General features: G+C 34.2%; 4 protein-coding genes across 5 annotated transcripts in view; 2 read left to right on the top strand and 2 right to left on the bottom strand.

The window, feature by feature from the left end:
• Window positions 1-6,309, bottom strand: part of LOC115443310 (fizzy-related protein homolog) — a 60,035-nt gene extending 53,726 nt beyond the window's left edge. Inside the window, exon 1 of the mRNA XM_030168666.2 lies at window positions 5,702-6,309. Coding sequence (XP_030024526.1) covers window positions 5,702-5,873 — 172 coding nt within the window. The 5' untranslated portion in view covers window positions 5,874-6,309. The remainder of the gene's footprint in view (window positions 1-5,701) is intronic.
• Window positions 6,310-7,734: 1,425 nt separating this feature from the next.
• On the top strand, window positions 7,735-10,432 carry LOC115443334 (RNA-binding protein 45-like). Its single transcript, XM_030168693.2, has one exon. The coding sequence runs from the start codon at window positions 7,950-7,952 to the stop codon at window positions 9,351-9,353; it is 1,404 nt and encodes a 467-aa protein (XP_030024553.2). The 5' UTR covers window positions 7,735-7,949; the 3' UTR covers window positions 9,354-10,432.
• Window positions 10,433-11,144: 712 nt separating this feature from the next.
• On the bottom strand, window positions 11,145-20,573 carry LOC115443327 (histone-lysine N-methyltransferase SMYD3). Of its 2 annotated transcripts, none has more exons than XM_030168681.2 (9): window positions 20,128-20,573; window positions 19,494-19,578; window positions 16,482-16,641; window positions 15,546-15,673; window positions 15,064-15,240; window positions 14,061-14,160; window positions 12,689-12,997; window positions 11,860-12,022; window positions 11,145-11,470 (listed from the first exon to the last, which is right to left on the bottom strand). In XM_030168681.2, exons 1-9 carry the CDS (start codon window positions 20,253-20,255, stop codon window positions 11,266-11,268), a joined length of 1,455 nt encoding a protein of 484 aa, XP_030024541.2. In that variant the 5' UTR covers window positions 20,256-20,573; the 3' UTR covers window positions 11,145-11,265. The 2 variants fall into 2 exon arrangements, with proteins under 2 accessions (XP_030024541.2, XP_030024542.2); XM_030168682.2 differs by having other exon boundaries at window positions 12,704-12,997.
• A 509-nt stretch (window positions 20,574-21,082) lies between these two features.
• LOC115443314 (uncharacterized protein C1orf131 homolog) lies at window positions 21,083-22,918 on the top strand. Its single transcript, XM_030168670.2, has 3 exons — window positions 21,083-21,517; window positions 21,730-21,917; window positions 22,683-22,918. Exons 1-3 carry the CDS (start codon window positions 21,253-21,255, stop codon window positions 22,758-22,760), a joined length of 531 nt encoding a protein of 176 aa, XP_030024530.1. The 5' UTR covers window positions 21,083-21,252; the 3' UTR covers window positions 22,761-22,918.
• The last annotated feature ends 1,161 nt before the right edge of the window (window positions 22,919-24,079 follow it).

Below are 24,079 nucleotides of genomic sequence, written 5' to 3'. Positions count from 1 at the left end.
TTTAGTGAGCCCTATTGACTTATAAAATCAAATAAATATTACCAAAGTTATTGGCAAAGGTAATGAACCATGCAACCTTATGAACTGTGTAATGTTTTTCATATTTACAACTGCAGATATTTCCATAGTAATAGTCTATACTATCGCACAGTATATTGCATAATGCATTGAAAATCGCAAAACATATTTAAATAACGCAATAAAAAGTAGCATTTACTGCAGGACTTTTCCATGAATATGGAATAGCAATCAGTGAGCACACTTCCCCACCCGTAACTCTATCCACGCGGCCATATAAAGTTGCAAGCCACCCACACCACCCTAAGGCGTACAGACGCATAATTTCACTACTATGAGAGTTCATATACCACTTTGCGGTTTACTCAGTTCATTTTGGATAGCAGGGATGAGTTATAATATCGACAGGCCAGCACAATTATAGCAACCATAGCATACCACTTAGACTGCTATTATGTCAACCTGCGGAAATATAGACGCGACAGCACGTGATGTCACGGCAGAAGACACGTGTTTCAAACGTATGTCTCCTATAAACGCATTACAGCCCGCTGGGTATGAAATCACGTTATGTTCAGTTACACGGAAGGCTGTGGGGTGCCATCATGTACCGTTTTAACACCTGTTCACGCGGACGAACCTTTTGTAACGCATTGTTTCTAGCGTGTACGATTAACCACGCCATCGTCCATAAAGGACAAATAAATACCCATAAAGTTCAGCGTACTGTTTAAATCCCGACAGCCTTATACAATGGACGGAGATCTTCAATGTATCGGAGTTTCTACCGATCGGCGCTGAGCTGTATCGATTTGCCATTAATAGATCATTGTGTACCCTCATTCGATATGAACGGCAGTAAGGTCAGGGGGCCCTATTCCAGCATCCATAGGGGTATATCCGTCTTTTTGCAATCACGGGCGTTCTAATCGAAAGACAGCTTTGATGGCAATATAGGTAAATGGGGATTTTTGATGCTCCTACTTATACCGCTATCCTTCGAATAGAACGCCTGTAATTTCCAAAAGACGGATTGACTCTTATAGATAGAATAGGGCCCCCTAATCTAACATGACTTGGTTGTATCGTCCATCTTAGAATGGCGCCATTAGAAATACGTTTAGTTATGGAGCCCCACGCCTTAGTTGCCCAGCTATAGCTCCTTTTAGCCGCGGAAAACAACAGGCGGGGGATAATCTCAATTGCCCAGTCCAGGTTCTAAAAAACGGGCATATGAGGAAAATTTTAACGCAAGCTACTTTAGTAAATTCTTCTCTTCACTAATTTACTTAAATTTACGTTGTTACACATCTAACAATGGCGGCGTTGGCCTTGAGAAACTCGCAAACGTTCCGTTCACACGTGAACAAACCCTTGGACCGTGACTGAATGTGGCAAGCGAAATGGGTTTTTGTACCAAACTTATAGTAATGAGACTGCGGTCTGTAGAAAAATTGTTCTAAAATCGAATAAGAAAGTTCCGTACGAACGTAAACATGAAGTATTCAAGTCCACATCCCGGTCTAACGTTGTCGAAAGCACGAACTAATACCAACCAATCCTAAAAGCGCACCCCTCTTTGAAGTGGGATAAAGGATGATGATAACGACCGTATAAAATCGGTAGACATATTCCAATTGTCAAAATAATTTCACGTCCCCATGCCCAAAATCCAAAGTATAATAAATCAAGTAAATTGAACATTGTCACACATTTGAATGTCAAATAAACTTATTAACAAACAATCCAAGTGGAATTCCATCAAATTTCATCATCGTGCTGATGCTTCGATGACTCACATTTTAAGAACTGACCAATTACGTTTATATTTTATTCTTTGGGGAAATAATATATTCGATAACCCGCAGAAATTAATTGAACTAAATGGACATCGAGAGGATTTCCGTTCGCAAAAGTAAGACCAGTGTGCATACGCTGTAAGTAAATTAGGAAATCGGATTTTTAAACAGATACGTAAGGTTAACGACCTGGTTGATGGTAATGAACACCTGAATTATACTTATAATTTGCGCTAAAAACATCACCATATTATTGGTACAGCCTGACCAGAAAAATATAAAACCTGCTTTAGGGGCGCCACTTATGCTTTTTTATTTGAAACTTGAAAATCAATACAAGAAATTATTTTCATTTATTGCCACATGCCGAGGTTTTTTATTTTCCTGGCCGGACTATTAGTCATTTAGATGAAATCCTTTTTATAACATAAACCCACAAGTTAGCAAGGAAATCACCTGCACATGATAAGTGCTCTCTACTCCACAGAAGTACACTCATTAGATTTTAATGTCCTGCTAGCCCGAAGGCAAATAATAAGTATTAGGATTTGACACCTCCAAGTCCTAATATAGATTTATTGTTTGAAACCGGAATTTTAACATACTGTAGAAAACACTAATTGCACATCCAATACAAAATAGTATATAAAAGTTTTGACATAATTATATATCTGCACTCCTGTTCTTCGAGATGAAGGACATAATTTATATAAGATCCACTTAGGACCGGATGTTGTGACGTCTATTACATTTACATACATACTGAAGGTCAAGTTCATATTCATGAACTCTGATGTGATAAGCAAAAATAGGGTTACTTATTCCAATATATGTGATAGAGGGTAGAATCTATCGCCATATAGGACACAACCTAGTCAACTAGTACTCTAACTGTAGATGTAATATAGAAAATTGAAGTTTTGAATAAAAAAACATAAAAATGCTGTAATTGTATAAACCTTAATGCCACTACTATTACTCTTAAAAGGATTCATTGCAAGGGAAGCATCATACTTTCAGTAAAAAATACACTCACGCACAGACCATATTTGTACAAAGTTACAAAACAATAAACAACAGTAAAAACTAAAATAGGGATATTTTATAAAAATATTAGTTTAGCAGAGGTAATATGTGGTTTCATTCATTAACGCATTGTGAAAATGTTCCTGTATATTTCCATTGTCCAATGATCTGATTTGTAATAATATTGACAAAACATAAAAGTTATTTAATCGTCGCAGTTACCATCGCCGAAGCGCCCTTCTAATCTAATTATCTAATTAGAGAATAAATAGATACAAATATCATGCTTATGGCCATGACCCAAAAAATCTTTACTATTTTTTACTATCTGTTTAACTATGATGTACATTCAGCTAGAGCTAGAGAAATATATATATTTTTTGTATGTAATTTTTTGCCGACACTAAGAGCAGGTCATTGGTTAGTTTTCACAATTAAATTATGAAACTGACAACCAAGGAAAGTAGCATGGTCACCATGCCTGATCACCGATCACCACCATTAAACTTAATCCATGTTATCACAGGAATTAAGACTTTGTTGCCAATGTTGAACCAATATAATAAATAAAATAAATAAATAAATAAAATATCTAAAAGAATTGAATAGGAAATCTTGGAAGAGGCATGGAGTTTATGAGGAGTCGAGCAGTTAGCATAACATTTATTCATAATCTGTTAACAAAAGCATTTGACTTTATTTTTACAAAGTGCTACCTGTCAAATTTTAATTCCCGCTAAGAAGTAAAATCTTTGGGTAATTATGTATTAGAAATAAATTGTAGGTTTAGCATTTCGACGCACAAAGTCCACTATAAATAATATTTGGTGGTACTAAACCTTTAAGTGACTGACATACAATCTTATATAACTAAACGAGATTAAATTATAAAAAAAAAATTTAATAGCCCTTGCTATCAATTTCAAGAACAAGAAAATAATCAGCATGTGAAAACAAAATAAGATAATAGACATTATTGGTAAAAAACAAAATTAAATGTGTGCGTAAGTTTCAGAATGTTGCATGTTGTATAAGGATACCGTGCGGCACTTGCAACATGACTTGGAACATAAGGTCATCGAACCTCAATATAGAATGAAAAACTAAGAAGGAACTAACCTTTGTAATCACTTTATGTTAGATATCAATCGACGATGTGCCATCATAATGATCTCAACAAATTAAGACCATCAATCAATATTTTACAATTTCTTAGTATCAAATGATGTATCCAGATACATAGACCAGCATAATTTTGACAATGACTAAAAAACACAAAATGCCAAACTTGTTCTTATGCCCGTTTCATTTGCAGTTGGATAAACACATTGTAATAGATAACGGTTAGTGTTTTTATTGACCGACTATCTGAAGTCCAACTGTCAAACTGTTTGCTGGTAGTAGTATTGCAACCATACATAAGGTACGAGGCCCTGAGAAAAAACCTAACCTAACAAAATGTCTTCATTGATCAACATTATAGAGATAGCACTTACTTCAGCATAGTACATAGGCATATACATACATCTGTCCTCTAACAGTACTGACCATGCGCAACATTTTCAATCATTGTCCGTACTTTAACATTATTAATATGTTACAAAACATTCAACGCAATATAGATATGGTCTGTTAATATAAAACCCAACACTCTAGGCATTGAGCCAGAGGTACTATAAGTATTATATTTATATATAATTTTTCTGTAAGATTGTGTTAAATTATCACAGTCATTAGGTATTTATGTAATTAAATTACAAATTATTATGACCATTAATAATAGTGTTTTCCCTGTCTTCTCAGCAAAGTGAATAATTTTATATCTATCAAACTGAAATTATTATTATTAATTTGGCTGGTGGTAAGAAATATTTTATATTCGACTGGATAGCGACCACCGTACACAAGCTGTTAAAATGCACCATAGTGGCCCACATGTGTCATGTACCAGGACCGGCCTGTGTATATCCAGTTCCAACAGGTCGGCAAAATTGTGTCAACTGCCAAGGGATATTCATCTCTTGTCAAGTGACTTATGTTGGACCCCACTCCGCTTACCATCAGGTGTAGTGGGGTCACTATACCCATATAAAAATAAATATTCAATATATGCTAAGATATATCTGTAAAAATTATATACGCAATAAAATATTTAAACGTAAACACATTTTTTTTTAGCAATGTTTCAAATGTAATTAAGGAAATTGTTAATTCTCAACTACATCATTTCAAATATATTTTCATGCAAAATGTATTTTGGGATTAAGCAAATTGTAATACATATATGGGAACTATTTCAAAGAATTTTATTTCTACCCTCACTTGAAATTTAAGCAAACTACTATATTTGAATATGTAATAGATTATTATGTAATCAATGTAAAACAAACTAACATGATAATAAGTGTAAAAAAATATATTATAACCATAAGCATCTAAATGTTAAAAAAATACTACTACCCACAAATTATATAAAAGGAGGTACCTAGGTATTCATATTATATTAAATTATCTGCATTGATTTATAAAACAACATAATAAAAAAACAATATTTACAAAATTTAAAAATGGAATTAGTAAAAAGAGATGTTTCATGCAATTATTAATTTTGAGATGCTATGGGATTACCGCTTCCATAAATTTTATACATGACATGTACAAAACCTAAAAATAGTGTTATACATGAAAATTATAAGGATAATCAGACAAAATGCAACTAAAATTGACTTATTATGGTTAACTTCGAGATTTGTAACCACCATCACACCTGAAGATTATAGGCCAATAATTTTTTGTAGGCAGTCCGATATCACTAATGTAAAGAAATATATTTTATAACAATATTTGCAAAAGCTTACCTTGATAATTTGTTTGCCAATTGTTTCCGTTACGGCACGGCACAAATCTGTCGGCATGTGTCGATTCCAGGGGGGGCACCAGGACTGGTGACCTCCACTGCCTCTGATCCTTAGATGTATACGCGCACTGTTGCAGTAACCGAACCCCATAGCTCGGTATAAAGTCAGACATTTTCACGCAGTGTCCTCAACGTAGAACCGATCAATTCAAACTGTCCTATATTTCTATCACGAAGGTATATGCTAAACGATAAACATGCGGGTAGATTTTTTCGAATGTCCGCTAGCACTGTCCCGGCACTAAATATACCACATCGGTCGGAGGACTGTACAGGCCGAGTGCTTTATACCATTTGACGACAAGCGACACGGGCTGCTGAACATTATACATTATGAACCACGACCAGTCTTTGAATGATAACACGGAATTTCACGGTTCCACTATGTAAACAAACATTTTAAGTCCAAATAACGATGCACAAGCACTACTCTTGACTCCAAATTTACTTTTTAACCAATTCAAAACCGATCCAAATACATAAAGATCAATAGAAATATGGATTTTTTCGCCCCTTTGCTGTAGCGTAAATATAGTGTAGTGATGTGAGTAACAATTTTAATCGATTTATCGAATAAAATTATACCGAGTAATAATATACGTTGGTTACGAAGCAGGCAATTCATAAATGTATTTTTTTACAATCATGTTTCGATATAATTATTATTAATATAATATCATAGTTAAATACTTATGTAATAGAAATGAAAACTTATGAGCAGAAAGTGCCTATCTCAGAATTTTATTGTAACTATAGTTTCTCTCTTTTTCTTTTTTAGTTTCAAACAATTTTCACGCGGACCAATGATTTTGCTCATTGACGGTTTTACTACTATTACTATAGTTCCTAATTTCGCAAGATATATTAAAATAGAGAAGATTAGGTATATCTTAATATTTAATAAATCAGTAAGCCGATTAGTTTAACTAACTTCTAAGAAAATTTTAACTAAGTACATACGTACTTTTGCTAAAACAAACTTAAACACTAGTTAAAAAATATTTTGTTTCATATTCTTCAGTTGTTACGTCCTAGTGAGTTTTATAATGTTTTTCTAATTAATCTTTCACAAAAAAAACATAATTGAAAGCAATTTTATTATATAATATATTACTAAAAAACATAATATTCATTACAATATGATGTATTTCAATCATATATTTTAAATTCATCATTTCAATTGAACAAAAAACAAAAATTAATACAATTTCTAATCCGAGTTGTGTCACATCCCTTTTCGTGGTGTTGTATTGCCATACAATATTTAAATTAAACGGTCACTATTTGACAATAATATTCCGGTAACAAAGTTATTATTATTAATTATTACAATAATACAATATATCCTACAGGTTTTTTATGTAGTATTTCATGGTGATTGAGCTGATATTATCAATTTTAGAAATCTTTTTTATGCAATTTCATGTTCTCTTAGGTGAAATCATAGATAATAGCTTGTTCCATATATGATACGTGTGTGTGATGTGCAGTTTGATTGTGTTGTTGAAAAATAATTGGTTACAAAATGTAATTAGGATGAAAATAAAAAATATACTAGGAAAAGTACTTACTTGCAAATTTGAATTAACGATTACAATTAAATTATGTGATTTTAAATTGGATTCCTTATCTTTCATTTATTTGTACGTTGAATAGGTAGAATTATTATTACTTATGTTATAAATACATAAAACAATAGGTTACGATTTATTATCTTGTAACCGAATTTCGAGGCAAAATGGCATTGATAGGTTTAATTATGATCTTCACTTTACCTCGCAAAAGTAATCATGTAATTTCAATTACCAATTGATTATGCTGATTATTTATCTGTTGAGAATTACAATTAAAGTGAATGTAATCGAAATTCCATTTTTAATTATCAGTAATAGGACCATGTTGACCTATACTCTCTGTAATTTTACAAGAATGTTGCTAAATAAAACAAAATTACTGGCAGCCCTGAATCTTGACAGTTAACACGGACATCTTGGCTAATTGGTTTGTAGATTCTAGTTTATGGTCTCTGTTGTAGATTATTTGCAAAGAGAATTATAATATATATGGAAAATTATATGTTGGCCATAGTTAAAGAAAACTCAACTTGGTCTTAGTGTAAACAAATAATTGTAATAGCAACATTCAATTCAACATCTATTGTATGGTATTGTGTATCAGTGTTCTTAATAATGCTACGTAAAGGACGTGGAGAAGATTCCGATGATTTTCCTATTTATTCCCGCCTGTTTGTAATATGCGGGAAGAATGTAAAAGAAGATGATTTGCAAAAGGCTTTTGCACAATTTGGCTCAATCGAAGACATTCGTGTGGCCCGTGATTACGAAACTGGGGCGAGCAAAGGAGTAGCTTATATAAAATTCTCTAAAACATCTGAAGCAGCGAATGCCTTGGAAGAAATGAACAACAAAACTATAAGCAGTGCAGATCACCATTTGGTAGTAAAAGTGGCATGCAGCAGAACTGAAATACAGGTTGATGATGAAGACGATAAGTATACACGGCTTTTCATAACACTACCTCCGTATGGCAATGCGGATACCGTTCAGGCTTCCTTCCAGAGATACGGCACAATTGTGTCCATTCAGGTGCAAAAAGATCGCCAAACTGGCTTAAACCGGGGCTTTGCTTATGTCACATTCCAAAAATTCTCTGAAGCTGCCAGAGCCTATGAAAACTGTGACAGAATGTACAGAGCTATCTTTGCAATGCCTAAAAATGTTAAGAGGCCTGAGACTGCCTTTGTATCCAATGTGCAGTCATTGGCCGAGTTTACAAACAGCAGTACATCATTGTTATCTGTCATGAATGTTCGTCCAGGTCCTTACACTAAGGTGAAATACAAGTGCTGTCCTCACATCCCATCACCCAATGTTAAAATGTTGTTTGACCTTGTTCCGGGATTGGTAAATTTTCACCACCATGTTGACTTGATCAAAAATTTTGGTACAGGTTTTGCAGTATATTCTAATCCTATCTGCGCTGCGTATGCAGTGAAGAAGTTGAACTTGTTTGAATACCCTCCAGGTATAAATTTAACTGTTAGGCCTGACTTTTACCATTGTGATGTAAAGGATTTGAAATCCATGGATGTATCGCAGGTGGTAAATAATTTACAAAATGCTATTGAATCTGCTAAGACCTCTACTCCGGATTTGGCTCATTTAGCCCAAACAGTTGCTGAGGCTTCGAAATTAATCAAGTTAGCAACAAGTGGTATTCCAAATGTTCCCAATAGCAATGTTATAAATTACTGCAGTGTGCAACTTCCCCCTCAAAAACCGTTGGCTGACATCAACGCTCGCACAGTTAAAAGATGTTTCTTAGTTTGCAAACCCCAACCTCCACCTCTGATAGTTTTACGGGACATCTTTTGTCGTTTTGGAGATCTTATTAATGTTTATACTTTGCCAAACAAGACTATAGGTTATGCATGCTATGCTTCAGCCGATGCTGCTGACAAAGCCATCACTGCCCTGCATGGAGCAGAGGTATGTGGCATTCGTATTAAGGTAATAGAAGCAGAGGAGGAAGCTCCCCCAAAAAGGGCACGGTATGACCAAAGATGCTATTAGGATTATCTAAGTATATAATTGTTACAGAAGAACAGACATGACTGTAAATAATTGACTAGTAAACATTTACTACCACCTAAGATGTTTTTATTACATAGATACGTTGTCCGAGCTCAATACTGGCAAGACGAAAGTAAGGTAATTGCCCGACTTAACAGCCAATGAGCGTGCGGCACTAACGTTGTTACGTAACTGTCAATGTATATACATCCTTTTCTAACGAATGTGTGCTGCATCTTTTTATTCCTTCTTCGATTCAATTTGTAATTATATGTACAGGTACGTGCCTATAGCAAATAGTGCGCCGTTTTTATGTGCCATTTTGTTAGTGTATGACGCGTCTATTTGTAAAACGTCATTGACTACCACAGTGTTGCTTATTATTACTGGTTTTAAATCTTTTTTGTATTCCCAATATATTTTTATAGGACAACTTACAGACATTAAGCTCATATGGATGGCCATACCCTTTAACATAATCATTTATGCTAATAGGAAACAAAAATATGTATAGGAATGTCATACTCTAGCATAAGTGTGATGTTAGAATAGGTATATAATTCTCATACATATAGACCCTTGACAGGCAATTAAATTTAAGCAATAAATATATATCGAAAATTTGTCACATAAGTATTTGGAATCGGAATGGATTTTTCTGCGTTGTTTGATCTCGGTTTTATAGCTCCAAGAAGTTTTATAATGTAAGTAGTTTAATTATTATCAATATTCAATTGGGAATTACAATGTTAAATCGCTCTACGCAAAAAGTATACTGATTGTCGCTTAGATATTAATGCCTTACAAGTGTCGACATGTTTGTTTTCTCTTAGCACAAACAATTGTAGAAAGACATCTTAGCTACGACCCCAGGACAGACAATTACTCCAGTTTCTTTATTTTAGGATAGTACTCTCAGCCATAAGATGGATGACGCATTGCTGAACATAGACAACCCCCATAGATTTACAGATTAATCTATTGTAAGTGGTGTGTACTAACAATTGATTGCATTTACAACAACTACTTAACTGCAGAAACTTTAATGTAAGTATATACCATTGTTTCTCAACTCAAAATGAATGATTTGTTTTTAGGTTTCAGAAATTCTGTTACTAAAAATTTAGCAATAGCACATTTGGATGTGTAACGGACTGCCGACACGAATGTCTGCAGGTTCACATCCCAAGGGCATACACCTCTGACTGTCCTTAAATTATGTTAGGGTACCTGCATACCTGAGATATTCTCTATGGGAATTTTGAGGGTGAATGAAGTCTACTCTAGGGTGTATCCCTCTCAGTAGTAGAGGAGGCCCGTGCTCAGCAGTGGGCAAGTATATAATACAGGGCTGATATTATTATTATGAAGTCTACAATCCGCACTAGGCTAGACTGGTGGACTAAAGCCTAATCCCTCTCAGTAGTAGAAGAGGCCCGTGGCTAGCAGTGGGTTAGTATATAATACAGTGCTGATATAATTATATATTATTAAGTTATACCTAAGAATTAAAATAATTTTTGCGATGTGATATTAAATTATTTAAAAAATATATTTATTGCGACCTATATTCAAATGTCTTTTATTTGAAAAACCTCTCAATGCGCGAGACCAACTCACACTTATCCGATCTTTTTGAAAACAGTGCATAAAAATTAAAGATGGGTTTTTAAGTTTGCAGATATAGCAATATTCTTAGTACTCTATATAAATAAATAAACCTTACAAGTATCATCAAATGTTCATTCCCAAATCCAATACATAGTCCGAATGAAAGCAATAAAACAACCATAAGAAATTATTTTGATTTATTCTGAAACCTTACATCTACACATAAACTTAATCCAATTTATTGCACACACAGCCTTGTGACTTAAAAATTAATTGACATCAAAAGAGGCACAAATGAAATTTACGATTCAACCATTGCTTGATGCAGTAAAGGCAACAATTGCTCCCTGTACAATGGATGCATGTCTCCATGCGTAATCTTCAAGATTTTCTCAGCACATTTCAGTTGGTGGAGCGCTTTATTCAAGTCCATTTTGTATAGTAATATCTTACCATATTTCAAATGCAAGAGTCCCAATAAAGGATTTTTTTGGCCATAATAAAATCTGAAATGGAACAAATATTTGGTTATAAAGAAAAATGGATAGGAAAAAAGATAGACCACGCCGGACCAGAACACTCGCTGAAATGTGAGTGATTGGTAATTTTTCAGGACCTATTATATTGGCGAAGCAAAATCCGCATCGATACTGCACTGACTAGACGGGCAACTGGCCACACATGTCTCGTACAGGGGTATTACATGTAGTCCGTAAAATTAAAGACGTAAAATAGAAATCAGAGCACATCGAAATTAGTGTATTCTCGTGCTAAGGCCAACATTCCTACCAGTGGTATATAACAATCCGTATACCACCGCGACCAGCGAATCCTGGAGTAAGCTTGCGGACTACACTACCAGTCTATTCATCACTACCACAAAAAAATAACTCACCTAAAACACGGAATCAACTTCTCTGCGTACACGCACGCTCTCTCCCACAGCTGCATTTGTATGAGCGCGTCGAACGCGTGGTCGAGCGTCTGCGCGTGCATCACGTTCAGTGGGTGCACCAACCCCTCCTGCCGGTCTAGACAGTACTTGCACACATCTACATCTGTGTTGTTAGTTAGGGGAAATTTGTAAATAAGTAAACATTTTTGGACTAGTCAGTGGATGGAAAGAAATCCTGCTTCAAATCAAAAGAAAAAACAATCTCTGCTGTTAGACATGGCTGATATACAATTTATATCACTGGTATTTTGATGCTTAAAGTATTATTTGATAAGTGGATGATGAAACCATGAAATCAACACCATGATGAACCATGAAATCTAAATTAATAAAGTAGGAAAATATTTTTAAGGTGCCTCTACTTTTCTGACAAAATAGATATTTCTGTTTCTCATCACATACCTAGTATCTGCAATAAATAAAAGCGTGCTTATGGCGTCCATTTTGGTCCTTCGAACTACAATCATTTCATTTCCAAAAAATATTTTATTAACCATATTCTTATTTGATTTTTACGTACAATATTTGAAACTAATTGACGTTCGACGATGAAGAATTAATATTATATATTATTCACACATATTAATTATTATCTTCAAGAATAGATTTTCAACACCATATTGACAGAATAGAAGAAATATATGGTAAAAAGGATCAAGTGTAAAAAGTTAACAGTATTCCCGTTACACTAAATTAGAGCTTGATATACAGGAAATACAGCGCATATTTCATTATACTTTAGTATTAATAGAAAGTTAGAAAAGGATACAAGATACAGACGCACCTTCCATACTCTTCAAATGTTCGTGTGTAAACTCCATTGTTTTTATAAACGTCTGTACATGACTTTCCGTATACTTCGTCCCACATTCTTCGCAACATAACGAATCTTGGCCAATAACTCCGTTCTTACTCACAGGTACTATATCTTCACTGTATTCTTTGCCATTTTCTTTACCATTCTCGTTTTCAGCCTTTCTGACCAACAACAAGTTATCCTTCCATGGAATGTTGACCGGATTAACACACTCACTGTTCAAACATTTAGCCGCGTGCACGTATTTTATTTGGGTTTCGTCTAAAATGTACAATACAGTTGAGAAGTTGTTCATTTTGTAAGTATAATTGCATTCTCAAGCGCCCAGGCTGTTAGATTTAGACAGAAGATAGGCTAGATATGCTTCGCGGGACAATGAGGCGGATAAACATTTATGGACAGTATAAAAAATGAGATCTATACATATTATAAAACAAAGTCCCCTTGTCCGTCGATGTTTTATCGATTTTCTCAAAATATACTAAACGGATTTTTATGTAATTTGGTATGGAGATAGTTTAAGACCCTGGGAAGGTTATAGGCAACTTTCTATCCCGGGAAAATGTATAGCGGTGAATTTTATCCCGGAAAACTCACACGGACGAAACCAGGAGCAAAAGCTGGTTAAATTATAAAAACACAAACTCCAGACTTGAGAGCGGACTGCAGTATAATTTGACTTGGCAAGCGTTTCCAGATGGAACACCAACTTCCACCATTATTTAAATACGCTAGCGCCATACAATCGCTATGTTTATAATTACAATTCACTGACATTACTGTCAATGATTTTTTATCTTTACGCGAATAGACATTGAATTAAACCTTTTTTCGTATTTTATCTCGTTTTTTTTTTGTATTATAATTTTATTATTTAAATTTTAAAGAATGTATTCTTATAAAATGTAAGTAGATATGACACTTGACTTCGGACAACGAACCTCGGTCCTCCACATGACCATGAAGGCTGCAACGTTTTTTGAACATTCGGAGAAAATTATAATACCAAAACCGTGATAAAATCCGCAAACTAGATTTCAATATTATTATCACTTGAGTACGATTGGAAAAGTTATTACTATACCCGATTGCAACTAACGTAAACACGAATCTATGTTAGTAAAAACATACTGGCTGACTCCTAAACAAGCCGCCATAAAGGGGTTGTTACTAAATACCATAATCGATACTAAAATCTTGATTTTTATATACTGAAAGCCAGTACAATAACCGGTATTCTAATTGTCCATAGCAAGCGAGGGGCGGCAGCGGACGACACAAGGAAACAGCATGCTACATTAGTGTGCACATCCAAAGCATTTACCCATGCACCTGTGACACTGGCAAAGGAAATAGTAGTTCTTCAGCAGCTCCGTCTGCCGGTCGTAGGGTGTCTTCATCAGGTCGATGTACGAGATTCGAATCTGGGGAGAGAAACGACTTTTAATTTAAAATTAATTAAATTAATGGCGTATATTGACAGTTCTTTACACAACCACTCGATATATTGCAGTGAAAATTTGCTTATTTTTTATCCCATAGAAGTAGATAGGCACTTTTAGTTCGAGAAATGTTTTACTCGGACAGAACCACGAGAAATTATTATTTTCTTAAATAAATAGAAAGAGGTTACATATTTAAAGCTTGACATTCCTCGTTATTTTTTTAAACGGGCACAGCAGATGGTGGACACCTACAAGGTGGACGGACGACCTGGCTAAGGTCGCAGGAAGTCACTGGATGCAGGCCGCTTCCAACAGGTCGACGTGGAGATCCTCGGGGGAGGCCTATGTTCAGCAGGGGACTTCCTGTGGCCGATGATGACGGCAAATGGACCCCATTGCACTTGATAAGTGGAGTGAGGTCCAATAAAATGTCGACTGATGAGAGATGATTATCTTCGCCAGACGACACAATAGGGTATTTGATATATTTTTATTTATAATTTACTAATTCTAAAAGAGAAGAAAACATTGAAATCTTGTGATAAATATACAAGTTATAAACCATTGAAATTAGGTAGTAATTGTGTCAAAAAACAAAAACGGGACGAAATACTTGCATGTGACGTCAGCGGGAATTGCGAAGCGTGCGAAAGAAAGAGATGGAGCGATATCCTTCCTGCGCACACTTCGTGCCCACTCATGCATTAGCAATATTTGAAATATGAATTACTGTCTCATTTCTTATCGAATTTTAATGCTGTTTTCACAAACGGACTGGTCTTTTGGACTCATTGCTGTTACATATTAAATAATGCACAAAATCAAACATAATCAAATACGCTATTATGCCGGTCTGTTTGATTAACTTTTAATTTTTGTTACCTGCTTCCAATCCAGGGTCGGCATATCTTGTATAGCTCTGATGTTGATCGTCTTCCCGTCGAACGCCACCACGGCGTTGGGATCACAGCTATGGTCGATAATTGAGGACCCTAAATAAATACCCGTGCCCACAGAGTTCATATCTGTGTCCAAGATCATGAAGCTGTTGATTACCATCTGAAAATATTGACAGTTGAATTATTTGTCATTGGCAACACAAAGCAAGATTTTAATTATTTTTTTATTTTTTTTATTTGCTTATTACAAGCTTGTAATAAATAATTGTATGCAGGCTGCGGATCGGCAGTCTTGCGTTTGATTCCTATGTCAGGCAAATCTTTCTGTGTATTTTCAATCATTAAATAATTTCTACAACATGCATTGATAAGTGTGCTGTACTGACTCCACAAAGGAGTATACAATTTTGGTAGACTTCTTGAACTAGTGGTAAAATTGTTTAAACTAAATAACAAGACACACACCCGCCCGTACATGCCCATGAGTTCCACAGTGTTCGGCAGCGATATGTCCCTCAGGAACTCATAGAGCACGCCGCACAGTGACGTGAAGTGATCCATTCGCTTCACGTCCGCTTTTAAATCTGAGTAATCTGAAAACGATAATTAGTATACATTAATATCTATTTGACTACTTCGGTGGCTTTTTGCGATGCGACTGCAATGCTGAGGACTCGGGTTCGCTTCCTGGGTCGGGCGACGTGATATCGGGTTCTTCTACTCAGTATCAGCCCGAAGTTTAGAATTATGCCCGATATGGTGATAGGTACGCTGGACATATTGTACATATGCGTGTGCGCAATATACAGGTACACTCTCTGTTCTTTCACTCTCAGTCTGGTGAGACGGCAATTTCGATATTTTATATTTTGATACTTAAATTTTATTTAAAATTAACAGATATCTGTGCCGAAATCAGTGTGATAAAAAATATGTAATTACCAAAAAAATACAGGACTTATCGGTGGAGGACTTAACTAATGCGAAGCTCTGCCGAGAGCTCCGACTCGATTAAAGAAGTTGGGTAATGTTTTCTCCTTATGTCCCTTGCAAGCTCTTGGCCCCTCTTGTGAGGCTTTGGACGGTAGCCCTGTTCACCACCCTTTAACCCCGCCACCGTAGTAAATATGACAAAGGAATGTAGTCTAAAATACTTGCTAATCATCACTACTAATACAATACGTCACTATGTCGAGTGGTTTCCGTTCCGGCTACTATACGGCCCGATGGCTACAGTTTGCTCATATCTAATAATATAGTTATTAGTAATATATCTAATAAATATATTATCAAGAGACCGTGTCGTTATTGATGTCAACATACAACCACATTACAGTAAATAATGTCAATACTTTTTTATTTATTGTTTACACAAAATGTGTACGTCATTGTGTAACTTACGCGACATCAAATCCTTCCACATCCTGAAGGAGGTGGCCGAGTAGAAAGCCCTATAAGAGTGTCCGTCGCCTCGATTCAGCCGGTTTATCACTTTGGCCAGCATGCGCGCCCCGTCCGGTATAACTTTCGGCGCCACCCTTTTCAAGTTCGCACATTCCCACTGCAAATGTTATTTACCATACTAATGACTATATTTGACTACAATATTTGTGTTAAGAATGACTTTAATATTTGTATGGGTATTCCGACTGGAATAAGTTCACACCATAATTAAATGGGAACTGAAGTTTTTTTATATAAGGTCAGAGAGTTTTATTCCGTCTACGGGGTATATCCGTCTTTTTGTAATTACTGGTGTTCTAATTGAAGGACAGTTTTGATAGCCGTAGAGGTAACATAATTAAAAAAATGCCTATTTACCAATACCACTAACAAAGTTGTCTTTCGATTAGAACGCTTGTAATTGCAAAAAGTCCAATGCGCCCTCGTAGACGGAATAGGGCCCTTTACTTAACTGAATGACGAGACTAACAATGCGCTCGCTTGATGGTAAACTACGACAGAACCAATAACAATTACAAGTCAACAATCTTGAACATGAATAATACAGAACTTGGAATTAGAAAACAGAGCGTGCTATTGAACTGTACTCGCTATCCCGAGACATCAAATGTAAGTTTATAAAAACCTATAGTATAATTGCCAAGCGTTATATAAAGAAATAATATTTTGGCCACAGTACTAAGAAACTTACAGAAATGCTAATATACATAATAAAAAAAAAGAAGAAAATTCCGCTCTAAAACTATATAAATCAAGTCATCATTCAATTGAATGAGAACGCAACAAAAAGCCCATTAATATTTTATCGTACGTTTAGCAAACCGGATCTGTTCTGATTTAAATGCATTGACGCAAACGTTTTGAAGTGTTAAATATAGCGTGTTACACAACTAACGCCACGCGTGAGGAGAAATATGATGGATCATTGAGGTATCACTTATGGCATACGCCCAAGAAACGAAGCGGGCGAATTATATCTATACATAACAGCAGAATCCAGTGTGCCTGTACATTGAAATAAAAGTTTTAAAAAGAAATGCAGTTATTAAAGACGAATAATAAAACACTTTTCAGCTATCTTCTTAAATTCTCTTTTGTTTTTTCGTACTCAAAAATTACTAAACGAATTTTAATATTGTTTTCACACGTGGACAAAGTATAATTGGGAGTAGAATAGTCTTTTTTCATTAAAATCGCATATCAGAGAAAAGTTTTCTTCATTTTAAGATTTGCAACTTACTTTATTAATTTTGTTAGAATTCAACACGAGCGGAATTGGAGGCAGCTAGTATATGATTAGTGTACTGTCAGATGTTTAATATATTGTACTCACCTATTACTTTGTATGTAGTTAGCCACAAAAAGCTTACTTTACTTAAGTTTACTTTAACATTATAATAAAATCTGCATAGAAATTCAGCCGCTTAGATGACCCGCAAATCAGAGTACTGTTTTATTATTTATCCTTATTATAGACTAATAAAGTAATTTCAAAACCATGAGCTCTAATCTATCCGAGAAGTCTGAACATTTTTGCTCTTTATAAATACATCACCCATATTTTGCAGGTCAATGGTCTTAATAACGCGTAATTACCACGATATAGGTGACGGTCATCTAATTACGTTATCAAACAATAAAAAATCTCGATGCGGAGTATTTTTACATTTCCTCAGTCTAATACCGACGTATCTTTAATTAGACTGGTCGGTAGCGAGTGGCGACAAAAATACACGTCCGACGACTTATGCTAGGAATGTTGCCAAAATAATATATCATTTGTATCACTTGCTAACAACTATTTAATGATTTATGAGAGAATAAAATTAACAATGTCTTTACTGCTATACTGCAATTAATTTTATTTTAGAATAGTATGTAACGAGCAGGGATCGAGAAGGGAGTTACTATTATTAAGTCATATGTTATCAAAGTTACATTTTGCTAAGGTCAGGGGGCCGTATTCCGTCTACGTGGGCAAATACGTCTTTTTGCAATTACGGGCGGTCTAATCGATGGACAGCGTTCATAGATGGTTTAGGCACATAGGGGATTTTTCGGCGCTTTTTAGCTAATAGCTTTAAAAGTTGTCCTTCGATTAGAAGCCCGTAATTGCACAAAGACGGATTTGCCTCCATAGACGGAATAGGGCCCACTGACCCTATCACAAAAGTAATGATTTTTTAATGTTTAAGAATTCCTTTTAGGTTTGTAAATCTTATGAATACTATATATGAAAGTTTGTGAAGATGTTTTTATGTTTATATTTAAGAGGTTAACTCATAAACTGCTGAATAGTATTGGATGAAATTTGAAGTAGAGGCAAGCCAGGCGCATGGCGAAACTTTTATTGGGATAAAAAAAAAGCTCAAGAATAAAGCAAGATCTAATAAAATGAAAATCACATAACAGACACAAGCCTAAACTCAATTTATAATTTAGATTTTATGTTGAGGTGGAAAGACCCCATGTTCAATGCTATAAGGCACTTTTTGTCCAAAATCACTAAGACTCAGAATAGTATATTTTTCTATGTTTAATTTTGCACATTATTTCGTATGTAACAGCAATTAGTATGAACAAGAAGCCCTTTTATGCAAACTGCATTAAAATTGGTTATGAAAAGACACAATATTTCATATTTCAAGTATTGCAAAGTGAAGGAGACTGTACACGGTGGGGTCATGATTACATCTATTTCTTTTACATGCATCGTAATTTCTAATAATTTAATATATTGGGTTTTAATTATCGTTTTTTGAAACTTGACCCTTCCACTGACATTCAAAGGCTTATAACTTATTAATTATTTACCTTAGATTATTAATTCTTTGTGTGTTAGATTTTATATGACAAGAATATTTGATAAAAGTAAGGTACTAAAATGAGTCATATTCCCATTATCTTTAATATACATAAATCAATATGTTATAATTAGCTTATATTCACCTTATGGTCACCCCAGGCATCTTTTTGGCATGATCTTCCACAATAGTGAACAAACTGGCATCCAGAGCATTTCAGTACTTTGACCCTGAAAAGTTCAGGCATTGCATATTTTATTCACTTTCAATTATATAATTTAAGTTATACCTACAAAAATTCCCTTGTATTTAAGAATGAACAAAAGTTTTGTTTAATATTCTATTTTTGAAAATTAAAATTGTATTTTTTTAATAACTTATTTAACTTGCAAAAGATTATAATATTTGTGGTAATAGCAATAGGTAAAAAAACATCCTATACAAAGCTACATTATATAAATTATTGTTATAAATGGATTAATATTAAAAGAGATAACTTAAACCTCTTGCTCAAATTGTAACTTAATTTTGAATGTTTATGAAACATAACTTGGGATTCAACAAATTCTGAATTGAAAAAAATATTAAATAAAAACAGAATATTATACTGAGTATTTTATTTAATCAAATACGTAATTGGTTTACTTCTGACTAATAATGGAGTGTTTGATACAAAAATCCACGAGTGTACAATACTTATTCTGCCTTAACTATGAAGTAGAAAAAAAAAAGAATCATGACAAAAATAACGACATAATCTTGTTATACTGTCTACTTACTTTTGTAAACAATTGTCGCACCGGTTTCCTTGTTCCTTCGAAGACAGAACGAACGCGAAGGGCTGTTCCGACAGTAACAAAGCACCGGATTTTATTGAAGAATTAGTATTCCTAACTCTGTTCTTCATTTTTTTAAGCGAAAAGATTAAAATGTAGTTTTTTAAGTTACTAATAAGGAATGTTAGTCTACACTACCTAGGTTAAAATGTCGAAATGTTATTTGACTTTGCCACCTGCCGTTCCAAAATTAACATCGCAATATCGGTTACATTATTTTTAGTAAAGACGCGACCGCAGCAGGCGTGAGAAATATCAAAACGAAAAATAAACAAAAAGACGCACTATTATTAGACTAACATTTCGCATCAAACAAACTAGAGGGCAAAGCAGCAAGCGATAGCAAAGAATTATTTGACATGAGACATCACTGACATTTCTCATATGACAATTGACATTGTCTTCAGGATTGCCAATAATAATTCCTTAATAAGTACACAAAAAGCATGAAATTCGGCAAAAAGATACCTAGGTACTGCATTGGTTTACATCTATTTGTCTGTCCGATCCTAAACTTGTCTATGTACCATAATCAGTAGCGGGCTATTTTCATGGAACCAAAAATATAATATTGTGATAAGATAGACGAGGCGCGGAACACTTCACTTTGAAGTCCAACGTCAGAGAATTTAGCAGCTTATAATCTTGTGATTGATTGTCGATTATAAAAAAATACTGGTCTGTTTACGCATACTAATGTGCTAAACAGAACAGTTGGTATAAATGTCTAAATGAATATTTAACTTTTATTTTGGCAAAAAAGAAAGACCATACAAGGTGCGTTCTTATATTACGTCCCTTATATATTGTTGAAACAAAGTCCGATTTTAATACGTTTGGGTCATGAATATTACTGGTAACCGTATTAAAAGTAAGGTCTGGCAATGTTAGCCCGAAGAACGTTTTTTAATCTGCATCCCATATGTCAACTGTCGTATGTTGTCATTCAATTTTTGACATCAACATGTGAATTGTGGTATTTTTGTTGTTTGTAAGGTTAGGATTGCAAGATTTTAAAACCAAGTACAAAAATTAACCCTATCATACAGACCATTTCACTTGCGAAACATGTCACTGATTATGACAAAAGCAGCACTTGCTTTAAAAAATGCAGAAAGCAATTTCCAGTTCGTAAAATTCGAGGCACATAAGGCTAAGAAAAAAGAACCCAATGAAAGTGATGAATTAAGTATTCCTAGAAAAGACCCCCAACAATATTCAAAGAAGGATATAGATTTAAAGAAAATAAGACATGAAGTTGTGAAATTCGGAATGTCTGGATTCGATGCAACGAAAAAGGAAGAAGCAAAAATTGCCCTTGCAGTGAGTTTAGGTTAGATTATTTCGTTATTCGAACAGATTTTGTGACTGATTATTTTTGTACAAACTTATTATTTTTTTAGTAAGACTTCCTGCTCTGTAATATTTTTACAACAAGGAACAAGTTTAATTGCTTTTATAAGTAAAGTAATATTTCTAAATTACTGTCTTAATAAAGCAAAGTTATGCATTACAAAACCTTACAATTTTCCAATTGATTTCCAGGTGCAAAACCACCCAAAGGTCAATACATAAACTATAAAGAATTGATGAAGAAAAGGAAACAAGAAAAGCTAAAGGAGCAAGAAGAAAAGCAGTTGATGGCTTCAAAGACTGTGATGAAGACTGCAGGCAAAAAGAAAAAGAAGGGAGCCAACAATGATGTTGGACACTTTTTGGCTGGATATGGAAAGGTATAGTTTGCATTTGCATTGCATTTATTATTATTATTTTTTTATATGACCGCAGCAAACTGACCTCACTGCAGCTGATGGTAAGTAGAGTGGGGTCCAATAGAATGTCAACTAATGAGAAACGATTTACCCATTAACAGTCAAACCAATTATCTCGACCTGTTCATCCATAATAGGCCTTGCTAATATAATTGTCAATCAAAGTTATTATGAAATGTCTTGTCTCACTTCCTCTGATGTGGAATGTCACTTGATATTATGAGACAAAACATTGTATAACTAAGATGTATACCATGGTTATAATAATAATAATAATAATATCAGCCCTGTATTATATACTTGCCCACTGTTGAGCACGGGCCTCCTCTACTACTGAGAGGGATTAGGCCTTAGTCCACCACGCTGGCCTAGTGCGGATTGGTAAACTTCACACACCTTCGAAATTCCCATAGAGAACTTCTCAGATGTGCAGATTTCCTCACAATGTTTATAAGTTTGGTAAATATGTAAAAGCTTTAAAGCCAAAGGTAGGCTTTTATGCTTATACTTTTGTAACATGGGGTTGTACCATGTGGCTGTTATGCTCTTACCTGATTTGAAAATCACAATATACAATCTGTATCTGTTGACACTTGTTTTCTTATAACCATGCCTTTGTTGCCACTCATGACCAACTTCATACCTGTTTTGTCTGAGTAACTGTACTTCAATTATTTAGAAATTTTGTTGGCTTGCTTGGTAATTGATGTTTTTTTTTAATTCCAGGTACAGAAAAAAGACTTAAAAAAAGATGATAAGACACAGAAAAAGAAGAAAAACAAGAAAAGAACTAAAATTGTGTAATTATTATGCATATTTGTAAATAAATGTTTAAAACCGATTTAAGTTTTTAAATGATGTGAATTTAAAACAAAGTAATAAGAAAGGATAAACCATTATGTTTTATCTTACTAAAAGCAACATAAAATAGTGCAATGTTGAATAAAGGGTATAAAAAGTAATCTAATTTTAATAGTATAACTATTTATTATATTTACTTTTATGTATATTTATATATTATCAAGTAACCTTGATGCACTTACCTTATTTATCTCTACACCACCCTTAGGTTGATTGGTAGAGAATGCCTTGGGTGTTAAGTCTGCCGATGTACATATTATGTATGTAAAGTGCGTAAATAAATATTCAAGTACCTAAATTATAAAATATATTGCATTTGTTAGGGCTATGAAATACTAGTCGATACTTCACAAATATATTTCAATCAATAAAATGGTTTCAGAGGATAAGTTACGTATGCACTGTGTTCTCAATATATGCCCTAATGCAACACACATCATATTATACTCTTATAGTCCATAATCTAGAACTTAATATTAACTTAAAAAGTATTATAACTTAATATCTTGAAAGTATTTATTTATTATCATTCAATGCACTTACAAGTTCTATCTAGAGACATATTGCGAGGGTTTAGGTGAATTGTCTCCCAAATAATCCTGTTCGGCCAATACGACTATCTTAATAGTTATTACACTAAACAATCGTGTCACAGATGTTCCTGCTTTAAAAAGTGATTATTTAAATTCTTGTTAACATAAAGGCATGACCTTTTTTCACAAAAACATGGGATAGGGCCTCAAATGGTGTTATTGTTATCCACATAACTAGAGATTTTTTATCATTCTCAGCTTTCGGTCGTGCGATATGAGAGGGGAGTGAAGCTATCACCATATCCGCCAGTCTAATTTGTGTTAAGAACAGTGAATATTCCTTAAATTAAACTTCGTATAAATCATTAACAAATCGATGACTATTTCTAGGTAGTGTGATAATTTATGTATAATTGATTGAGTAATTAACACATGAAATTAGTGTCATATTTAATTAAGTGATGAAACATGAGTCATATTTACTACAACGCATATAATGAGTACCTTACCTTTCCCTAATGGTGGTCATTAATTAATTAAGGTCCTTATAACTTCTAATTTTATAACTATTATAACTACTGTATATTCATTAATTGATATTAATTAGGGCAATAATTAATAATTTTATATTAATTAAGGCACCACTTAATAAATCGATCGTGGGGTGGGGATCGATATTTCATTTAAATAGGTCTGCAAATTAATGAGAGCTATCACAACCAACTCATA

Source organism: Manduca sexta, chromosome 28, assembly GCF_014839805.1.
Source record: "Manduca sexta isolate Smith_Timp_Sample1 chromosome 28, JHU_Msex_v1.0, whole genome shotgun sequence".
Taxonomy (NCBI): Eukaryota; Metazoa; Arthropoda; class Insecta; order Lepidoptera; family Sphingidae; genus Manduca; species Manduca sexta.
This window is presented reverse-complemented; position numbering and strand designations above follow the sequence as displayed.

What these genes read in the sequence shown, in the direction of transcription:
- LOC115443327 (XM_030168681.2), bottom strand. Translation starts at nt 20,255, where the DNA reads ATGAAGAACAGAGTTAGGAATACTAATTCTTCAATAAAATCCGGTGCT. An exon ending in GGAAGGTGCGTCTGTATCTT is followed by an intron (nt 12,023 to 12,688) that starts GTATCCTTTTCT and finishes CTAACAACACAG; the next exon opens with ATGTAGATGTGTGCAAGTAC. An exon ending in AAGTTGATTCCGTGTTTTAG is followed by an intron (nt 11,471 to 11,859) that starts GTGAGTTATTTT and finishes GTTCCATTTCAG; the next exon opens with ATTTTATTATGGCCAAAAAA.
- LOC115443314 (XM_030168670.2), top strand. Translation starts at nt 21,253, where the DNA reads ATGTCACTGATTATGACAAAAGCAGCACTTGCTTTAAAAAATGCAGAA. An exon ending in TGCCCTTGCAGTGAGTTTAG is followed by an intron (nt 21,518 to 21,729) that starts GTTAGATTATTT and finishes ATTGATTTCCAG; the next exon opens with GTGCAAAACCACCCAAAGGT. An exon ending in TTTTGGCTGGATATGGAAAG is followed by an intron (nt 21,918 to 22,682) that starts GTATAGTTTGCA and finishes TTTTAATTCCAG; the next exon opens with GTACAGAAAAAAGACTTAAA.
- LOC115443334 (XM_030168693.2), top strand. Translation starts at nt 7,950, where the DNA reads ATGCTACGTAAAGGACGTGGAGAAGATTCCGATGATTTTCCTATTTAT.